At 38.9% G+C, this 22,884-nt stretch overlaps 1 protein-coding gene across 1 annotated transcript in view; it reads left to right on the top strand.

The window, feature by feature from the left end:
- Positions 1 to 22,884, top strand: part of LOC124773477 (2-oxoglutarate and iron-dependent oxygenase JMJD4) — a 136,663-nt gene that overhangs the window by 87,381 nt on the left and 26,398 nt on the right. The window contains exon 4 of the mRNA XM_047249405.1: positions 13,778 to 14,045. Coding sequence (XP_047105361.1) covers positions 13,778 to 14,045 — 268 coding nt within the window. The remainder of the gene's footprint in view (positions 1 to 13,777; positions 14,046 to 22,884) is intronic.

Raw genomic sequence — 22,884 nt, 5'->3', positions numbered from 1 at the left:
GGTATGTGGATCAAAACAAAATGTCCAGACACTCTGTGACCAAAATGGTACTGAAACAGAGGATGACAGACTAAAGGCCGAAATACTAAATGTCTTTTTCCAAAGCTGTTTCACAGAGGAAGACTGCACTGTAGTTCCTTCTCTAGATTGTCGCACAGATGACAAAATGGTAGATATCAAAATAGACGACAGAGGGATAGAGAAACAATTAAAATCACTCAAAAGAGGAAAGGCCGCTGGACCTGATGGGATACCAGTTCGATTTTACACAGAGTACGCAAAGGAACTTGCCCCCCTTCTTGCAGCGGTGTACCGTAGGTCTCTAGAAGAGCGTAGCGTTCCAAAGGATTGGAAAAGGGCACAGGTCATCCCCGTTTTCAAGAAGGGACGTCGAACAGATGTGAAGAACTAAAGACCTATATCTCTAACGTCGATCAGTTGTAGAATTTTGGAACACGTATTATGTTCGAGTATTATGACTTTTCTGGAGACTAGAAATCTACTCTGTAGGAATCAGCATGGGTTTTGAAAAAGACGGTCGTGTGAAACCCAGCTCGCGCTATTCGTCCACGAGATTCAGAGGGCCATAGACACGGGTTCACAGGTAGATGCCGTGTTTCTTGACTTCCACAAGGCGTTCGATACAGTTCCCCACAGTCGTTTAATGAACAAAGTAAGAGCATATGGATTATCAGACCAATTGTGCGGTTGGATTGAGGAGTTCCTAGACAACAGAAAACAGCATGTCATTCTCAATGGAGAGAAGTCTTCCGAAGTAAGAGTGGTTTCAAGTGTGCCGCAGGGGAGTGTCATAGGACCGTTGCTATTCACAATGTACATAAATGACCTGGTGGATGACATCGGAAGTTCACTGAGGCTTTTTGCAGATGATGCTGTGGTGTATCGAGAGGTTGTAACAATGGAAAATTGTACTGAAATGCAGCAGGATCTGCAGCGAATTGGCGCATGGTGCAGGGAATGGCAATTGAATCTCAATGTAGACAAGTGTAATGTGCTACGAATACATAGAAAGATAGATCCCTTATCATTTAGCTACAAAATAGCAAGTCAGCAACTGGAAGCAGTTAATTCCATAAATTATCTGGGAGTACGCATTAGGAGTGGTTTAAAATGGAATGATCATATAAAGTTGATCGTCGGTAAAGCAGATGCCAGACTGAGATTCATTGGAAGAATCCTAAGGAAATGTAATCCGAAAACAGAGGAAGTAGCTTACAGTACGCTTGTTCGCCCACTGCTTGAATACTGCTCAGCAGTGTGGGATCCATACCAGATAGGGTTGATAGAAGAGATAGAGAAGATCCTACGGAGAGCAGCGCGCTTCGTTACAGGATCACTTAGTAATCGCGAAAGTGTTACGGAGATGATAGATAAACTCCAGTGGAAGACTCTGCAGGAGAGACGCTCAGTAGCTCAGTACGGGCTTTTGTTAAAGTTTCGAGAACATACCTTCACCAAAGAGTCAAGCAGTATATTGCTCCCTCCTACGTATATCTCGCGAAGAGATCATGAGGATAAAATCAGAGAGATTAGAGCCCGCACAGAAGCATACCGACAATCCTTCTTTCCATGAACAATACGAGACTGGAATAGAAGGGAGAACCGATAGAGGTACTCAGGGTACCCTCCGCCACACACCGTCAGGTGGCTTGCGGAGTATGGATGTAGATGTAGAGAAGGGAGAGGTAAATAAACAGAAATTTAGATACTGGTAATATGTCAACATTTTCTGGATGGATCCATTAAAGATAGCTAGTATATTGAAAGTGGTGGTTTGGTATGGCATATGGGGTTCCCATATTGTTGGGTCCTTCTTTATTCAGGATACACTGATAGCAGTCCTTTATCTGCAAGTATTGGAACAGATGTGCTGCCATTGCTTCTGTCTGAAGACAGGACATTTCCAAATTTCTTTCAACATGATAGTGCCCCACCTCATCACAGGCTAGCCATGTGGGGATAGCTGGATATTCTGTTGCTCCAAAAATGGATACGTCATAGAGGTCCCATGGAGTGGCCACCACATTCTCCAAATTTAAGATCATTTGATTTTTATCTTTGGGGACATGTGGAGACAATTTTGTATGTGGTGAAGATCAAAACCATTGCACACTTCATGGAGCAGATTTTTACGCTTGTGCTCAAATTCCAGTACGTGTTTTGGTTAAACTCTGTGAGGAATCGATGAACTGGATAACAGTGACCTTACAACATGGTGACAACACATCAAGCACATCCCATAGCCTCTATGTGTTGTCATTAACATCTGTACAAAAGTGACATAACTCGAGAATGAATAAAGTATGTTCATATGAAAGATACCAGTGTTTTCCTTGTGTAAATCTCTGTCTGTTTGGTATGTTATATGAACCCTTCCCATTTGAAATTACAAGATTCAGATTTTTTATTTGCCATTGACCACATGCAGCGAAATAGGCATAAATGATGTCAAGATACATAAGAAGTTACTATATTAGCTAGTGTTTACATTACAAGTACAAATTATTTACGCTACATTAATCAATTGTACAGTATTGCAATCAGTTTCGATTCTACAAGTATCCAAGAATTCTGTACGACTGTTGTATGGATTGTCTATTAATCATTTGTTCAGTTTACTTGTAACGTTATTGAAAGAAGTATTGAGTGTGTAGGTGGTAATTTGTTAAATAATTTCAAACAGTTCACTTTGTGGGAGTTACATCCACGAAAGCAGCTTGAGAAATGGCCACCATGTTGATAACAGCCTCAGCAGTTTTCCCACTCTACCATCTCATACTGCTTGACTTTTAAGTTTCGTTCATCCACCTGTTTTGGTTTTAGAATGGTAGTTCCATGCCAATGGACCATTCTGTACATTTAGTCAACAGTGTACCAGATTTTGAGTCACACTTTATCTTCAGTGCATGATTTGGTTTGTTCCCTTCAAAGAGGACCATGTATATTATTACCTTATGGGTACTAACACTGCAATGGCATGAATATCGTGATTGAAATTAGTGATTTTAATCCTCATTAATACATAATGAAGGGCTGTGCCCACCATCCCCTCTCATTCTTTAGCTGAGTCACTTTTTGTAAACATTTGCATATGTTTTCATATGTGTGAGACATATGAATTCTATATTATGGAAACTTCAAGGCATGACTCAAAACATGTGCATTCTAAGACAGAAAAACAACTCTCCACGAAGGAATTATCCAAATGGGATGGTAATCAGTGGATTTAATGTACATGTACAGCAAAAAAAATCAGAAAATTCAAGCCAATAATGCATTGATCCACCTCTGACCCTTATGAACGCAGGTATTCAGCCTGGCACTGATTGATAACATTGTTGGATGAACTCCTGAGGTATAGCATGCCAAATCCTGTCAAGTTAGTGTGTTAGATCATCAAAATCCCAAACTGGTTGAAGGGTGCTGCTCATGATGTTCCAAATGTTCTCAATTGGGAATAGATATGGCAACCTTGGTGACCAATTTAGGGTTTGGTAGGTGTGAAGAAAAACAGTAGAAATTCTCAAATGTCCCTAAGCACTATGGGACTTAACATCTGAGGTCATCAGTCCCCTAGACTTAGCACTACTTAAACCTAACTAACCTAAGGACATCACACATATCCATGCCCGAGGCAGGATTCGAACCTGTGACTGTAGTAGCAGTGTGGTTCCAGACTGAAGTGCCACAGCAGCTGACTAGAAATTCTCGCTGTGTTCTTGTTGGCATTATCTTGTTAAATGTAAGCCCAGGATGGTTTGCCATGAATGACAACAAAATGAGGTTTAGAATTTAGGTGACATACCGTTGTGCTATGAGGGTGCCACAGATGACAACCAAAGGGGTTTTGCTGTGAAATGGAATGGCACCATAAACGATCACTCCTGGTTGTCAAGCCATTTGGCTGGTGACAGTCATGTTGGCTTCCCACTGCTGTACGTGTTGTCTCCAGATGCATCTTCATCCTGGAATCTCATTGACTGGAGTAGAATGTCCTCAGTGATGAGTCCTGCTTCGTATTGAATCCTGATGACCAGTGATAATTCCTTCGGGGTCTGTGCCATGTTTTTTTCTTTTCATTTGTCCCCCCTTGGAGAGTATTTTATTCATTCTTAATAGAATATTTGGTCTCCTTAGTGTGATGCTAAATTACGTATTTAGAATAAGAAAAAACTATAGCATTCAGATCTGTTAGTTCCTTCTTGAAAGACCAGTAAAGGATATGTTCTGGAAAGTTGGGAAGAAGGGGCAGATCACTCAGAACCCTGGATGAGATGTATCCACCTGTTGTAAGAATGATAGGGAGACAATGATGGAGGGCTATGTGTTAGAGTTCAAGACTAAGGATAGTACATTGATAAGCTCTGTTCTGGGTTCAGTCCATGTGTGATAGGAAGACAGAGTGAGAAATAGAGATGGGTTGAGAGGAAGAGAAATGAGAAGTTGAATGAGTAGTGCAATTAAGAATAGGGAAGAAATCTGAAAAAGAGTTGAGGATAAACCAAAGACAGAGTTAAAGATGAAAATAAAAAGTGAAAAGAATGAAAGTAAGTGAAGGAAAAAGAGGAAGAAAAAGAAATATAAAAAATGGAAAAAAGAACTAGAGTAAAAAGTTGGTAGATAAGGAAATACTGCCAATGAAAAAATATAAATAAATAAAGGGACTGTTAATTAATTTTAAATCCAGGAGGGTGATCTAATGTTTTGGATGACTTGAAGTGGTGAAGTATGTGTGCAAACTTCAAACTTCTTTAACGATACGACTTACTTGAGATGGTCATCAGATTTTCCTAGCTGGTTAGCCTGCTGCTACAAACTCCCTTTTCTTCTTCTCTTCAGCATATTGCTGGGAACAGGCATTTCTCAAGACTCTTGCTACTTATAAAAATAAGTCAACGTACACAGTTTCTTTTGCTTCACTTAATGACTTATATTTAAACATCAAACTTTTACGAATCTCACTCTCCACATGAATAAATACTGTTAAGTAAGTCTCCTCGTGCGTCCAAACGTTAGAAGCACAGTTACATTTACAACAGCGTTGGCTGGCTGACCATGACTCTATTATACAGAAATTATACACCTCTCTTGCCTCTAGCAAGTTCAAGTTAAAAGTTACTACAAATCTTTTTTCAACTCAACTGTTTTTGTCACTAACAATAATCACAGTTTTAAAACAGCACAGAATAACACAAGAGTTCCTCGGTTCTTCTGTGTGCTTTCATTACAACTTCAATGGCACGACCGACAAGTACTTGTCAGTGCCATTCGACCACCGTGTCTACCGTCTTCTCACAATAAACTTCGAACCTGCACACAGAGACAGGTGACATGCAGTAGATAGGGTTTCTTTCTCCCACTCACATCTAAAATATCATGTGTTTGAGATGGTGGAAGGCCGAGTGGTTTTAGAATTTATACTGAAATTCTCGAAGCACTACATATCCCCCCCTCCCCCCCTACCACAGATCGAACATGCGATATTTTATACAAACATTATGTACATTAATATCACACATAATAATAATTCACATTTCAACAATATGAATTTCTTTTCAATCGTAAATTTCAGGTGTTAATGACACATGAGTAATTTACTTTCTGTTCTCACCTTTTGTACTAGCAAAGCTGCAAATCTATCTTACACCTCACATTCACTTTTACAATACATCATTTAATCCCTGGAGTCCTCCTCTACTTCTCAACTCCTATACCTTTAGTATATACTATGTCTACCTATAATTCAAGTATCAGTATCCTACTATTCATCAATTTATCAGAGTATTTGTTACACTAACTTTTCTTAAATAAGCATCACGATAAACTCCAATCTTGCTTGCATTCTCTTTCATTACTCATGCCTCCTTTTTATGTATACTTGATGTAGGATCATCATAGTATATATATAAAGATTGACGAAGAGAAAGAAGATAGCCCGAAAGACAGAAAACCCTTCCCACCCCCTTCCCCAGGATCCCTACCTCGCAGGTACTTGAGGGAGACGCCAGAGGAGGTTTGGTGTTAAATTGTCTCCTATAGAACGGACATTCCCACCTTCATCGTTGAGGTCCCCGAAGGAAATCTTAGCAACCCTATGGAAATGGCAAATGATGAAGAATCAGGCACACTTGTTTGTGAGGGTTGTTTGAAAGGTGTGATGTGTGTTTTTTTAGTCAGTCATGATTTACGTGTTCTTGTAAATCATGCTTTTATCTACAATACCCACCCCTTTCAAACTTAATACAAACCCTCCCATTTATATCACATCTCACAAAAGGTGTAAAATATTCTATACAAAATTGAAAATCTATATACTATGATATATTAGTTGTTCAACTAGTCACACAATATTATATTTTCTCCAAACATAATATTCCATTCAGTTTACTTTATCTAAATATCACTTTTTATCTGTGATTCTCTAGGATTGTTTTTTATTTGACTGTCATATCTGGTTTTCTAATATATAAGATTATAAGATAGTTTAAGATTTTAGGAATAGATGACAGAATAGTTTAAGATTTGCAAGGAATTCGGTGCAGGAAACTATTTTGGAAGAAACACCAAAAAAAACTCGGGATCTGACAGTCGTCACTCCACCTGTTAACTCAGAATGTTAACGTCCCTGGGGGCTGTACAACTATACGTCCTTTACATTGTACTTTCCCTTTTCTGATCTAGTTATAGGATCCACTAAAAATAATGCCTTGGGATGTGCTCGGTATGGTCCTTCATATTTTTGGAAAAATTTGTGTGTCTCTTTCTTCAGGGCAGAGCTTTGAAGACGTTGTTTGACCAGAAATAGGTCATTGACCTTGTACTGAGCTTCAACAGCTTTTCCATTATGTTTACTTACTCTTTGTTGTGTCTTTTCAACTAAATTCTATAAACTATTTCCTGGTTTATTTTGTAATTCACACTCGGTTGTTCAGGCCAACTAAAATATCTAATGAGAGGTTCTCCTACAACAGGTTTGCCTATTACTTCTAAAGGTGTCAACCCAGTCAATAAATGTGGTAATTCATTTAGAATAAGTTCAAAGTCTTTAATTTTCGTTGCCCATAAAGTATGTTTTTTATGGCAGTAGGTACGGCATAGTTTTCCAATTTCCTTCATTGCTCATTCACACGGATTTGAGTATGTGATATAGTTGGATATTAACACTTGACAAATACCTTCCCACACTAGAAATTCTTTAAATTCATTGCTCACGAATTGCGGACCATTATCCATAAGAATCCGTTTTGGTTTACCTACTTCTAGATGGTATTGTTGTAAGCAGTGTATAACTGTCTGCGTATTTGCTTTTTTGATGGGATATAGCTTAACATATTTTGACCGACACTCTATGATGACCAAAATGTATGACACTCCTCCCTTTGCTTTTGGAACTGGTCCAAAAAAATCTGCTGCTGTGAGATCGTGTAAGACTTAGGAATAATCAGATAAATTTTGTATTTCACATGAGCATATTCTCTTTCATTTTCTGACAGATTTCACAAGTTCTAATCAAAGATCCTACTTTATGCACTAGCTTCTTAAAATAATAAAACTTATTCATATGGGTTATACACTTTTTGATTCCAAAGTGTCCATATCCTGTATGAACATACCACACAAGCACATCTTCCAATACCTTCGGAATGCATAAGCGCCAATGTTGTGATATTGCGCTGTCTCTCCAAAACAAATTGTGACCTATAACTTTCAATTTTCCTACTTGATTAGGAGGTAAGGAATTTCGGATACACATAGAAAACATTTCTGTAAAATAGGGATTACAATGGATATTTTCTGTTATTCTTTGAGCCACCTCCTGTACCCTGATGTTTGGATATTCTACTGACGTAAAATTAATTGCAAAAATAATGCCGGGTCCTTCCGTACATTTTCATTCTTCCATTCCTATGGGTAACCTAGACAAAACATCCATTACAATATCCTCGGAACCTTTTACATATTGTATTCTGATGTATTCCTGTAGGAAAAGCATCCATCGCATTAATCTACTATGTAACAATCGACTAATCATTCTAAAGGATAGAGCTTCATGATCTGTATAAACATGGATTTCTGACCCCCATACCAGTGTTTGAAATTTTTGGATACTCCACACAATTGCCTACAGTTCTTTTTCAGTAGCCATGTAATTTAATTCATGCTTATTTAAACTACAGCTAGCAAAAGCTATGGTTTGGGGTTCTACATCTACATCTACATCTATTTACATCTACATGGATACTCTGCAAAAAACATTTAAGTGCCTGGCAGAGGGTTCATCAAACCACCTTCACAATTCTCTATTATTCCAATCTTGTATAGCGCGTGGAAAGAATGAACACCTGTATCTTTCCATAAAGATACATTATTTACATCCCACTCTCCTTGGAAAATTTCTGCAGCAATACCGTAATCAGATGCATCTGTTGAAATTTTAAATGGTTCGCCCATAACTGGATGATGTAATAGGGGTGATTCGACAAGTGCTCTTTTGAAGTTTTCAAACACATCATTTGCCTCTTGATCCCAAATCCATGGTACTCCCTTCCTTAATAAACGTAAAATTTTTGGGTCATTCAGTTCTTGGCCTCATATGTATGGCCAATAATATCCTGCCATTCCTATAAATCCCTTCAACTGTCTTACATTTCTAGGGTGTGAACATTCTTTAACAGCTTTGATGCATTCAAAGTCCAGTCTAATTCCCTGCACCCCTACAATATGACCTAAAAACTTCAGCTCTTGGCGAGCAAAGTTTCACCATAATACCTATTGGTAAATTTGAGCTTCATAAGAATGAAATTCACACTTTGCTTATAAACATTTAACTTCCCGTAAGTATCTCATATCAAATCACGTTAGAAACAAATTCGAGTCCAATTAGAAAAGAGTTGGCTTAACAGCCATCTCTCTACTATAAATGTATTGTAAAATATGTCTTGCTTCCAGCATGAGGTAAGAGTTTTTTCACAATTCAAAATCTCAATTGTTCTTTTGTCGATAACAGTAGTCACAATTACAAACAGCACAGAATAACACAGAAGTTCCTCGGTTCTTCCATGTGCTTTCACAATGACTTCCATGGATCGCCTCTACAGGTACCTGTCGGTGCTGTTCAACCGCCGCATCGACATTTTGCTCATGACTGATTTCACACCTGTACACACAGACAGGTGACATGCAGTAGATAGGGTTCCTTTCTCCTGCTCACGGCTAAAACATTGTGTGTTCGAGACAGTGGAAGGCTGAGTGGTTCTAGAATTTACGCAGATATTCTTGAAACACTACAGTGGGTTGTTGTGAGAATATGCTTAAGAATAATTTCCTTTATCTGAAGCTCAGGGAAAATTGGTGATGTGTAGTAGGTTTCAAAATGGTCCTAAGCAGTATAGCAAGCACTCAGGTCCCTGAGTCATGATGCGATGGGGCATGGGCATTGCTGCAGGAAAGTTTTTCCTCATCTGTGATTCCAGACCAAAAGACGGGGGCAGTGGGGAGGAGACTGCTTCTGAGCACTAGGAATGCTTAATCCATGCAGCCTTTGAAACAGTTGGCGTAGTACGGAGTCAACCTGGTTCCTTTAATTGCCCCCCCCCCCCCCTCTTGATTTGTTTGTAGGTTTGGCCATCCAACAATGTGAAGTAGTTTTTGTGTGTGTGTGTGTGTGTGTGTGTGTGTGTGTGTGTGTGTGTGTGTGTGTGTGACAGAGAAAGAGAGAGAGAGAGAGCTCTGAACGATGATGTGGAAGTGTTGATCTACCAGCACCAGATGCATTCAACAGTGAAATCCTACTACAATTGGGCAGCTGGGATAGTTGTTTTTGTATATTTTTAGAAGTAAGTTGAAGGTCAGAGTGTGAAGGTCAGACGGGTTCAAGAGCTCTACTGAAGTAGTTGTGAGAGGAATAAGGTTTTTAGGATTGTCTATAGCTCAGTCTGGAAGGAAGGAATTGGGTTATCAGGAACAGTTTTTGTACATTGAGGTGTCCAAAAGATAATGATGTCCCTCTGCCACATTCTCCTTTGCCCAAGTACCTCAGTGGAGCAGCGTTTATTCAAAGGGACGATACTGACAGAGAAGCCTGTCATCAAATTATGGATGAATTAGGACTTAGGTTAAGTAAGGTTTTTTAGGCTTTGATACAGTTTTTTTCAGGAAGAATTGGCAGGCAATGTTTGAAGTGAGGAATTTCTGGACTGCATGGACAGGGTACTTTTGGAGAAGAGGAGGGAGGTCTCTTTGGGATTTGGATTGGAATTCTTCATGGCAGGGTTTGATGTTCTGGCAGTGGGTTGGAACTGGCCAGTGAAATGGCATTTCCAATTGAGGGTACAAATAAATGGGATGAGATCCTTGTCCAAGGCAGTGGGATTGAATTTGGCTGGGAAATTAAATGTTATGCCTTGTGAAATAATGGGCTTCCTTTTATTGGAGAGCAGTCTGGATGAGAGGTTTAGGACTGAATTGGGGCAGGGATTGTAAGGTTCTGGAGCTGTGATTGGCCTTTGGCCTGATAGTATGTTACCCAATTATAAGACGACCATGAATATAAGACGACGACACTTTTTTTTAAGAAATTCATTGAGAAAAATTTATTTTTAATGTATTCTGACTAATTAAAATTCTGAACTTTCTCTGCCTAAACAGTTAACTTACACCTACTCATTTTTTTGAATGACAAATCTGGGGAAAAAACCTCATCTTACAATCAGGTAAATATTGTATATGCTAGGATTGGGAGGTTAAATATGGCGATCAAAATACACTAGTTGGATAGGAGTGGGAGTTGTTGTGGATAGTGGATATGAAAGGGACACCACTTTTGAAGTATTTTAGTAACAGGGTGCATCCACAGTTGGTGTGAAGTGTTTTGTTCAAGTTTATGGCTGGCTTCAAGAAGAATTACACTGAGGGAGCAAGAAGATCCAGGTGCTGGATGGTCGAGGATTCTGAACAGACAGTAGTTGGGAATGGTGGTTGGCAAAAGCATTGTCTAGATAAAGGACGAGGTTGATAAAAGCAGTTTGGACTTAGGGATGGATATGAATAAAATCTTCCTTTTTAAACTGATTTGGAAACAATATTTACTAGAACTATCCAAGTGCTCTATAGTGAGACTTTTCCACACAAGTTTTCTCATACAAGACAGCTGAAACCTTACTGTTCACCACTGCAGAGTGTTAATCAGAAAATAATTGTTGTGAACATTTCTGTGCAGTTATTCACACTGCAGATCCCATTATCACTTTCTAACTGTAAATTGCAATTGAAATGTCAAGTGAAGTTTCAGTTTCTAGAATGATGAAGTACTGACATTCTGTTGGTTTTTAGTCTTCAGTCTCTGCTCCACGTAGATCATCTCAACAGGTTAACCACTTCTGTAGTTGGGCCATCTGGCTTATACAAGATGAGACAGTTAAAACCAGACATGCTAAATATATTGAGAATGATTGGGTATGTTGAGGTGTAGGTGTTACTGAGCTCAAGGGGACAATGTGGCAAATTTTCTGGCATACACAAGCAATTTTTAATGTTTGTAGCTGTCAGATTATACACCAACTTTTAAAAAATAGAACTGTATATTTTTCTGTGATGCTGCAAAGAGCGTTCAAAGCAGACATCAGTGACTCGTGTGGAGCTGGTATATGATACAGTTGCTTCCACAATTGGTCCTCAGTGATAACCTCACTGTTGAACACCCTTAAACTCCTTCCTTCTATAGTTGGCACTGCCTCTGATGGGATAGGATATGCCTGTAATGGAAATGGAGTAGGATGCGCTGGGTCGGTGCATTGGACAGATCTTGCACCTTAATTTTCTACTGGTATATGATGTTTTTGTCAAGGTGTGGTAGACTGTGTGGGCTGTGAATTCCATTTTTGGAGGGGTGGGTAGGATTGTGTATATATTGGTCCTTATTTCCAGACATGGTAGTGAGAATTATACTGTTGAACCTTAAGAATGCAGTTTTGTTGTTTTTCAGTGTTAATCAAAACTTTTTTTAGGACTTGAAGTCTGATTTCATCAGTGTCTCATGCAATTTGCACCATTTGTTTTAAGTTAATTGTAGTCTCTATAAATTAATTGTAAAAGTCACTGGAATGTGCTCACACAAGATCACTGGGAGTGTCTTTTATAATTTGAATTTTTCTAGTATGATATCTTGGTTGACTCAAACTAGACTGTGAAGTATTGTTGGTGTTGTGCCATAGAGTCTGTCAAAATAAAAACGTCAAAAAACCTACAACTGGAATGGAGATTCGAACATAATCAAGATTTGGGTTCAGACACTCAATTTATTAAGATCTCATAGCCTGTCTGCTCCATCTGAGTTGACAAAATCTGAGAGAATATGTGTTCATGGAATAACAGTGCAGTCTCCAAAATCACAAATTAGCATTAAAGGGCATAGCAGAGCCAGGATTCTAACTCTGCTGTAAATAGCAATGCGGCACCAACAGTACTTCGCAGTCTGGTTGATATCCAGGCGGTGAGTGTGCTTAATACCATAGTCCACGGCACCTGAAGAAGATGATTGGTTTGCTCATCAAAATTTCATGTAGAAAAATGCAATCAAAAAGTTGGGTTAATACCTGGCACACTGTGAGGAGGAAGGGGGAAATAGGCTATTTTCAACATTCCATTAGCTACTTCCATCACAACAACCACTGAATACACCTGCAGAATGCTGTAGAATATGAGGTGATCCCCTTTAATCTCAAGATGAAAATGTGATTCAGTACCCTAAAGCTGCCCCTTTCAGTAAAGTGTGAGTGAAAGTTGGTTCCTGGGTTCGATTCCCGGCGAGTTCAGGGATTTTCTCTGCCTCGTGATGACTGGGTGTTGTGTGATGTCCTTAGGTTAGTTAGGTTTAAGTAGTTCTAAGTTCTAGGGGACTGATGACCATAGCTGTTAAGTCCCATAGTGCTCAGAGCCATTTTTGAGTGAAAGTTGGTTTGCACTCATCCCACAATGCCAAATCAGAAGCCAGTCTGCAGCAGGTAGGGAGAAGGTAGACAGGGCTAAGGAATAAAGTACGCTGATGTTAGAGATGGACAACAATGAATTTATTGTTAAAAGCTGCTGATATGTTGGTTGGAGATGAATTTCAGTAGTTGACTTATTAATGGAAATCAGGATATATTAATTTCAAAAGACAGTTACTAGTGAGAAATGACAATGTAATTCAGTACCTAAAGACAGTCATCTTGTGTATAATTTTCTTACGAAGTGAAGTGTGTTACAGTTATTTACTGAAGCATTATACTCTATAAAACTGAGGCAGTTTTAAAATTAACAGTGCTATAAAGGCACATTTGATTAATGTTTGATGATTTAATTATTTTCACATTAAATAGAAAACTGCAAAAAAGTAATGAATGTTCACATTTCAAAGGTTTATGAATATGTTTATCACAAAATACACAACATCATCAGCGAGAAAGATACAGATGTGTGATACAAGTAATAGTACGATATTGGATATACAGTAGATAGTAAAGAAAATAGGAAAAAAACAAAACAGTAACCGTATTTGTGACTTAAATAAATTTGTACCTTGTTAAATTCATCATCAGTTATTCCAAGTCTGTGAGGTTGTCCACATGCACTGAGGAGAGTCAAAACTAATAGCTGACAGCACAGTATATTAAATTGTTTTAGTGGTACAGGAACTTGAAACAATACTGTTTGTATCTGCTCTTAAAATAATCAGTATTTGATATACGTATTAATGGACAATATTTTTCTTTTGTAGGACTCCATTTCATGCTGATGTATTCACATCATTTAGTTGGTCTGTAAATATTTGCGGTCAGAAGAGATGGTTGCTGTTTCCTCCAGGACAGGAAAGTTTTTTAAGAAATAAGTTTGGGAACTTACCATATGACTGTACAAGTGATGAACTTAAAAATGAAGATTTGTTTCCAGAATATAAAAAATTAAATCCTCCATATGAAATATTACAGCAAGCCGGTGAAGCAGTATTTGTTCCTTCTGGCTGGCATCATCAAGTTTGGAACATGGTGTGTAATCCAGACATCTAATATGCAGAAATTTTATACCTAAACTGTAAATAGAAACATAAAACTTGAAGTCTGCCTCTTTATAAAAGAACCTCTTCTTTCTTTGTGTACAAGTGGGACCACATGTGTCAGATAAATTTACTTTGGCATTCTAGATTCTAATATTTTTGTGTCTTTTCACTGTTACCTTTAATTTATTTATACAAAAACTTTTGAGTGTCATGGTAGATTGTGTTTTTTTATTGTAATATTTTTGTGTCTTTTCGCTGTTACCTTTCACTGATTTATACAAAAACTTTTGAGCGTCTTGATAGATTGTGTTTATGTATTTACAAGTGCAATATTTCCACCTTTTTCCACTCATTGACAAGTTTGTTCTAAAGATGTATTCAGTACCCTACAATCATGATGAAATGTAACTCATACAAAGCCGACTGCTGTGTTGTAATATTGTGTTTTGCACATGGTATAAGCATCATATCATGTTCCAGTGCCCCCTTCAACAGTTGTGCATACACATTCTTATCTCAAATTCCATCATTTATGGGTTTATTCTGTGAGTCTGTTAGTAAGCTTAAACTTACCAAACCAAAAGCTCCAGTCACAAACTTCCAAATAGCTTCAAAGGGTTCAATACATTTTATCCCAATTTTTCTCTCATTACAAAACAAACCACCTTTGGCCATTGTAGTTTCAGTTTAAAATAGAACTTGTAATTCTTGTACTGTAACAGATCCTGAAACAGAAAAGAGTCAGTAATATTAATTTCAAGTTAGTCACCAGGTGTTTACTGTTGAAAAATACATTTTACCAATCAGAATGCAGCCCCATTGAGAGTGCTGTTTGCAAGCACTGAATGACTTGGCTGCTGTTTGCAAGCAGCTACAAATTGCTCTGTTTGCTGTCAAATTACTGGAAGATGTTGTGTATGGGTGTACTGGGTGAACTACAGGGAGTCACATATCAGAGACACCAAAAATACCTCCAATATGATACTCTCTTATGGATATTGCATCCTCTGTAGGAAGTGAAGGACCTGTAACTATTTGACATATAAGTTCTGAGTGGTGAGTAAGTGCCTTATTGACAGGTTTGAGATGATGTCTCCAACTCATACTGCAACTGAGCCAGTGATAAGCACTTCATCTGAGCGGAAGCCAGCTGTGTCCCACATCAGGGGGGAGCCAGGGGGAAGTGAAAGCAAAAGGCTAGGGGTCAAATAATCATTGGCATTTTATTTTTTTATTTAGCCCAAGAATCATTTTTAGTCCATTGTTTGTTCTTATACTGTAGCACAATGGTAAACATAATTAATTTACAATTACAGCTGTCATTGTGACTGCATGGTCAACACGATCGAAGTGCATAATAATATTAATTGACAAATCGACATATTACATTGCTTTCAAATTTATAGCAGAGGTTAGTAAGAGAGACTAGATGATAAACACAAAGTAATTTATAGTGTAAAACATAGTTATAATGTAACTGGTTAGACAGAAAAAATCTACTACTCACCAAGCAGCGGCAAGAGAACACACACATAAAAGAAGGTTATACTTGTACAAGCTATCAGAGCCAATGGCTCCTTTTTGCAGCAGAAGGGTTGAAAGGCAAGGAAGAGGGTTGAATGAAAAAGTCTGGAGAGTTTAGGAAAAGGGGTAGAGTTCAGAAAAGTCACCCAGAACTGCAGGTCAAGGGAGACTTACCAGACGCAATGAGAAGGAAAGATTGAGTGTTGGGGACTGCCCCGTGCGAGATTTGAAAACCTGACAGCTTAAAGGTGGAAGACAGGGTAATATACAAGATAGAGATAACTGCTAAAATGTCATGCACAAGTAACAGGGGTGGAAAGCTAAGTGCATTGTGCATAACAGATGTGGGAGGGGGATAGCAAAAAACAGACAGGTCAGAAAATGAAAGATATGGAAAACCGAAACGGAGTGAAGAAAGGAGTAGTTCCTGAAGAAATGCTAATATGGAAGAAATTAACCTAAATTAAGGCCAAGTGGGTGGTGAGAACCAAGGACATGTTGTAGCGCTAGTTCCCAGTTGCAGAGTTCTGAGGAACTGGTGTCTGGGGGGAGAATCCCGATGGTACATGTGATGAAACAGGCACTGGGGCCATGACTGTTATGTTGTAGAGCATGCTCTGCAATGGAATATTGTGTGTTGGGGGTATACACCCTCTGCCTGTGCCCATTCATCCTAACTGATACCTTGGTGTTAGTCATGTGATGTAAAAGATCAAGCAGTGTTTACGTAACGGCTGGTATATGACATGTCATTTCACAGGTGGTTCTCCCTTTGATAGTATGTTTTACCAGTTACAGGGCTGGTATAAGTGGTGTAGGTGGGTGAATGGGGCAAGTCTTGCGCCATGGATGGTCACAGGGGTAGGAGCCATAGGGTAGGGAGATGGGTGCAGAAGGAATAGGGTCTGACACGGATATTTCAGAGATTGGGAAGACAGTGAAAGCTATTCCAGGTGTGGTGGGAAACATCAGACAGAATCAATCTCATTTCAGAGTACGACTTTAGGAAATCATGGCCTTGTCAAAGTAGTTGATTAATACATTAAAGACCAAGGTAATACTGAGTGACAAGTGGTGTGCCCAGAAGTTCTTTTTTAGAAGTATCAACAGTACCAGGATTGGATTCGATGGCCCAGAAAATCAGCTTTTGAACTAGGCCAGTGGGGAAATTACATCCAGTGAAGGCTGAGCTGAGTGTGGTGGTGCATTACTGTAAAGAGCCTGCATCCAAACAAATACATTCACCTTGAATGCCAAGGCTGCAGGGAGGAAAAGTTTGACATGGAAAGGAATGCAACTGTCAAAATGTAAGTACTGTTGTTTTTTAATAGTTTTAAAATGAACAGAAGTGTATCTGACCCTTGGTGAAGATGAGGTCAACTTAATGAAAGTGGCATTGGATTCAGAATAATACCATGTAAAATTTAATTGGCAGAATATATTTAGAGATTCCAAGAATTTTAACAGATCAGCCTCACCATAAATCCCTACAGCAAAGATGTCATCAGTGTATCTAAAGCAAACTAGGGGCTGAAGATTTATGGATCCTATGAAAGCCCCTTGCAAGTGGCCCATGAAAAGGTTAGCATGGGAAGGAGCCATCCTGGTTCCCGTGGCTGTGCTCTTGATCTGTTTGTTTGTCTGCCCTTCAAAGATAAAGTAATTGCCGGTGAGTATAAAGTTGATTGAAGTAAGCAGGAAGGGCATCATAGGTTTGGAATCAAGTTGGTGCAGATTGAAGATATGTTCAGCTACAGACAGACAAAATACATGGGAAATGTTGGTATAGAGGGAGGTGGCAATGAGTGGTGGCAAGCAAGGTGTGTGGTCAGAGTGGGACAGACACAGATTTCAAATGATCTAGGAAATTGTCTGTGTCTTTAATATAGGAGGGAAGCCTGTATATTATGGGTTGCAGGTGCTGAACAACTAAAGCAGATATACAATGAAGAACCAAAGAAACTGGTACACCTGCCTAACATCATGTAGGAGCCCCGCGAGCTTGCAGAAGTGCCTCAACATGACGTGGCATGGACTTAATTAAAGTCTGAAGTAGTGCTGGAGGGAACTGATACCGTGAGGCTGAATCTGTAAGAGCAGGAGGGGGTGACGATCTCTTATGAACAGCACATTGCAAGGCATCCCAGATATGCGCAATAATGTTCATGTCTGGGAAGTTTGGTGGCCAACAGAAGTGTTTAAACTCAGATGTGTTTTCCTGGAGCCACTCTATAGTAATTCTGGATGTTGGGGCATCGCAGTGTCCTGCTTGAATTGCCCAAGTCCATCGGAATGCACAATGGACATGAATGGATGCAGGTGAACAGACAGGATGCCTACATACATGTCACCTGTCAGAGTCATATCTAGACGTATCAGAGGTCCCATATCACTCCAGCTGCACATGTCCACACCATTACAATCCTCCACCAGCTTGAACAGTGCCCTGCTGACATGCAGGGTCCATGGATTCTCCATACCGTACACTCCATCCACTCGATACAGTTTGAAATGAGAGTTGTCCGACTAGGCAACATGTTTCCAGTCATCAACAGTCCAATGTCAGAGTTGACGATCCCAGGCAAGGTGTAAAGCTTTGCGTTGCATTATGGAGTCATCAAGACTATACGAGTGGGCATTTGCTTCCAGAAGTCCCTATCAATGGTGTTTTGTTGAATGGTTTGCACACTTACACTTGTTGATGGTCCAGCTTTGAAATTTACAGCAATTTGTGGAACGATTGCCCTTATGTCACGCTGAACAATTATCTTCAGTCATCGTTGGTCTCGTTCTTGCAGGATCTTTTTTCGGCTGCAGCGATGTTGGAGATTTGATGTTTTACTGGATTCCTGATATTCATAGTACACTCCTGAAATGGTCATATGGAAAAATCCGCACTTCATCACTACCTTGGAGATACTGTGTCCTATCTTTCTTGCACCAACTGTAAAACTATGTTCAGACTCACTTAAATCTTGATAACCTGCCACTGTAGCAGCAGTAAACAACTGTACGACACTTGTTGTCGTATTTAGGTGCTGCCAACTGCAGCGCTGTATTCTGCCTATTTACATGTGTCTGCATTTGAATAAACTTGCCTATACCAATTTCTTTGGCACTTCAGTGTACGTTCAGTGGGTGCTTTGAAGCCAGCAACTATAGGACGGCCAGGATGATCAGGTGTATGGATCTTTGGAAGAAGGTAAAAGGTGGGGGGAGTGTGTGGTTTGGGTGGGGTAAGAAATTCTTTTAATTGAGGTGTTAGTTTTGTGAGGGGCCTGAGGTTTTAAGTAGGGTCTGCAGGTCAGTTTGAATGTGATCTTGATGGCTTATGCTGTATGTAGAGGTGTCCGACAGCTGGCATAGATCTTCACTAATATGCTTCTGTTGTTCAAGTACCACAGTGGTAGATCCTTTGTCAGCTGGGAGGATAATGATGGAGCCATCAGCTTTTAGGGAACGCAGATCTTTTTACAGTGGCATGTCTATCACCAAGTTATCAGTTAGGATGAATGGGTGTAGGCAGAGGGTGTATACCAGCAACACACAATACCCTGTTGCAGAGTGTGCTCTACAACATGACAGTCATGGCTTCAGTGCCTGTTTAACTATATGTGCCATCTGGATTCTTCCCTCAGCACTACTTTCTCAGAACTCTGGAGATGAGCACTACTGCTACAGCATGTCCTTGGATTTTTCCACCCTCATGGCCTTAATTTACATTAATTCTTCCATATCAACATTTATTCACAGTAGCCACTCCTTTCTTCACTCCATTTTAGTTTTCTACATCTTTCATTTTCTGACTTGTCTATTGTTTGCCATCCCCCTTCCTATCTCTGTTATGTACAATGTACTAAGCTTTTCACTCTTTATTAACTCATGCATGGTATCCTCAAGAATAAGTCTTTCCTTCTCATCCCGTTGGTAAGTCTCCCGAGACCCACAGTTCTGGGTGACTTTCCCAAAATCTGCCCCTTTTCCTAAACTTCTCCAGTCCTTTTCCTTCACCCTTCTTCCTTCCCCTTCAACCCTTCTGCTGGAAGAAGGAGCCACTGGATCTGAAAGCTTGCATAAGCATAGCCTTCTTTTACTTATGTGTTCTCCTGCCACCATATGGTGAGTAGATTTTTTTATCTATTCAATTACATTATATTGCCAAAAATGGATTATTTGCATTGTTATAATACATAATTAACACTATTTGGTAAGTGAGGTTCACTTATAATGATGTTTCAGAAATTCCAGGACAGAGTAGAACTATTTCAGCTTTACCTTGAACGTGTTTAATCTTGGTAGGCATTTTAAGTATGAAGTTATATGGTTATATAACATAACTCCAGCATGATACACTCCTCTTCTGCACAAGTTTGTGCTTATTGTGTTTATGTGTAAGTTCGGCTTCTTCCTAGTTTCATATGCATGTATACCATATTTATGTTTGAACAGGTTCATTTATTTATTTATTTTTGAGATGCTCCCTTGTGTAAAGTTTTGTACATTGTCACCATTGATGTGCAGCTTGTATTTTGAGTGCCAGTTCCTGCAGCATCCATTAGTGTATTCAGTTTCTTATTAAGGTTAGTGATGGTGCATTTCCAATTTCAAATCCTCCTGAATATGTGTGCCTAAAAATTTTGTATGACTGATGTTTGAGACATTTTTGCCTTCAGTGGTGAAAACAGGGTTTGCAGGATGGAGGTTTTGCACTGTATGAAAGTTGATTGCCACCATTTTTTCTTCTTTTTTTCAGAATTTATGATGACCCTATTGATCTTGAACCACTGTACTAAACTATGCATAACTGATGCTGCAATTTCCTGCAGATTTTCTTCACTGTGTGATTCAATTAGAATATTAGTGTCATCTGTAGAGAGCACTGTGGTTCAATCATGTATGTTACCAGCCAAGTCATTTACACACAGCAGAAGTAGTACAGGTCCCAGCACTGTTTCTTGTGAGACTCCATACTTGATTTTTGATCACATTCTGCAAAAACTAGAATTTCTTTGTGATTCACTGTCTTTGTATTTTATTTCTGTAATTTGTTGATAATTGTTGAGGTATGATTGGATCCATCTTTCACACTGGCTTCTAATGCCGTAATTACTTAATTAATGCAAGAGAATTTCATGATCGATAACATCAAAGGCTTTACTAAGATCAAGAAATATTCCAGATACATGTTGCTTATCAACCAGTACTTTTAATATTTCATTTAAAAAGGCGAAGATTGTGACTGGGTTGACATTCCAGCTCTGAACACCTGTTGTGAGTCATTTATCAGCCTTTCTTTAAGAAGCCCATTAATCTCCTAAGGAACATTTTTTCCATAATTTTGCTGATGCCTGACAAAACTGAAACTGGTCTGTAATAAAAAAATTTCACATTTTGCACCCTTCTTATGCAGAGGCGTTACTTTTGCAGTTTTAAGACTATTTGGAAATAATAGCTCCCAAATGAATGAATGTACTATGTCTACAAGGCAGTCCTTTAATGATTTTTGGCTGCTGCTTGGGTATCACCGGATACATGAATAATGTATTTGGATGAATTTTTTGAGCTGAATGTATTATCTTACTATCTGGCTGTTTGTTATGATGTGTAGTTATCAACTGCTGCGCTCTGTTTGAAAAATAATGGTTGAATGCACTAGCCACCTGTCTGGTGTCAGTTAGCTTACTGTTATCCATAATAAACTCTATATTGAAATGGATAACTTGTGTTAGTATTCATTTGTATCTTTTGAAATAGGTAGTAAAATCAGGACTAGTATTTTGTTTAGAGTACTCATACAATCTCCTCTTATTTTGAAATGATGTCCCTTTTGTAATTCACTTGCTTGTTTTTTGAATGGAGTTAAATGTTGTTTTCTTGAAAAAAGCTACTTCAAGAAATGCTTATGTGTGGCCATAAACTTATATTTTTCATTGGTTCCTTGCAGTTGTACACATTATTCTGGTTTTCACCCTTCAGGAGAAAACAAAAATATTCCACATTTTTTTGTATTGAAATTCCTTACATTGTATCTTATTCCATTGAGTTTTGAGTTTTCTGTGGCACTCATTGTAAGAATTTGAACATAGTGATCACTAAGACCTGTGTTTTCCACTTGTGTGATATAGACAGTGCATCTTATTGCATTGAGTTTTGAGTTTCCTGCAGCATTCATTGTAAGAATTTGAGCACAGTGGTCACTAAGACCTGTGTGTGCCACTTGTGTGCTATAGACAGATTTGCATGTATTTATCAAAATCTGGTCAATGATAGATGCAGGGGTTGTTGTTTCTCAAATTGGTTCAATTACAGCTTAGCTTACGTTGAATTACTGTAGTAAATTTATATCATCATCTTCGAATTTATTGGATTGTGAGAAATTAGTATTGAAGTCACCACATATAATTATATTTTTCTTGGGAGAGTGAATTTCTCCCAGAAATTCCTACATGAGATCATAAAACACTTTTTGTCCCCATCTGATGACATATACACACAAATAATAATTGTATTTTGCCTTGGTAATTCAACTATAGGAAGTTCTATATCTTTTCCACTGGACAGATTATTGTATTTAGTTAAACCGCACAATTCAATATTTCCTTTAACATATATACAGGAGCCTCCATGACTTGATATTTTCCTACAAGACACACTTGCAAGTTTGAACTGAGGGAAGTATGTTAGCTCCGATGCATCTTTTTTAAGCCAGGGTTCAGTAAACCACAGGGCAGAAATATCATTCAGATCATTTAGCATTATTTCTGATTCATTAAGTTTATTGTACAGTGATTGAACATCCTGGTGGAGCAATTCAAAATTAGGTACAGGGAATAAATATGTTTCAAACAGTGGAAAATCCAAGATGGAATGTAACACTATTATGAAAAAGGAAAGTTGCCACTCACCATATAGCAGAGATGCTGAGTCGCAGATAGGCACAACAAAAAAAGACTGTCACAAATAAAGCTTTTGGCCTGTAAGGCCTTCATCAAAAATAGGCAGTAGACACATATGCGTGCGTGGGAATGCGCACACGCACACGCGCGCGCGCGCGCGCGCGCCCACACACACACACACACACACACACACACACACACACACACACACACACACAAACAAACAAACAAACAAATGATGCAACTCACACATAAATGACTACAGTCTCAGACAACTATAGCCACTCTAGCAGTGTGGCTCAGTTGCCTGAGACTTGAGGGTTGTGTTTTGTGTGTGTGTGTGTGTGTGTGTGTGTGTGTGTGTGTGTGTGTGTGTGTGTGTGTCATCTTGTGTCATCTATTTTTGAC

The sequence above is a fragment of the Schistocerca piceifrons genome, chromosome 2 (assembly GCF_021461385.2).
Source record: "Schistocerca piceifrons isolate TAMUIC-IGC-003096 chromosome 2, iqSchPice1.1, whole genome shotgun sequence".
Taxonomy (NCBI): Eukaryota; Metazoa; Arthropoda; class Insecta; order Orthoptera; family Acrididae; genus Schistocerca; species Schistocerca piceifrons.
Note: the sequence above shows the minus strand (reverse complement) of the source record. Positions and strands in the feature narration are given on the sequence as shown.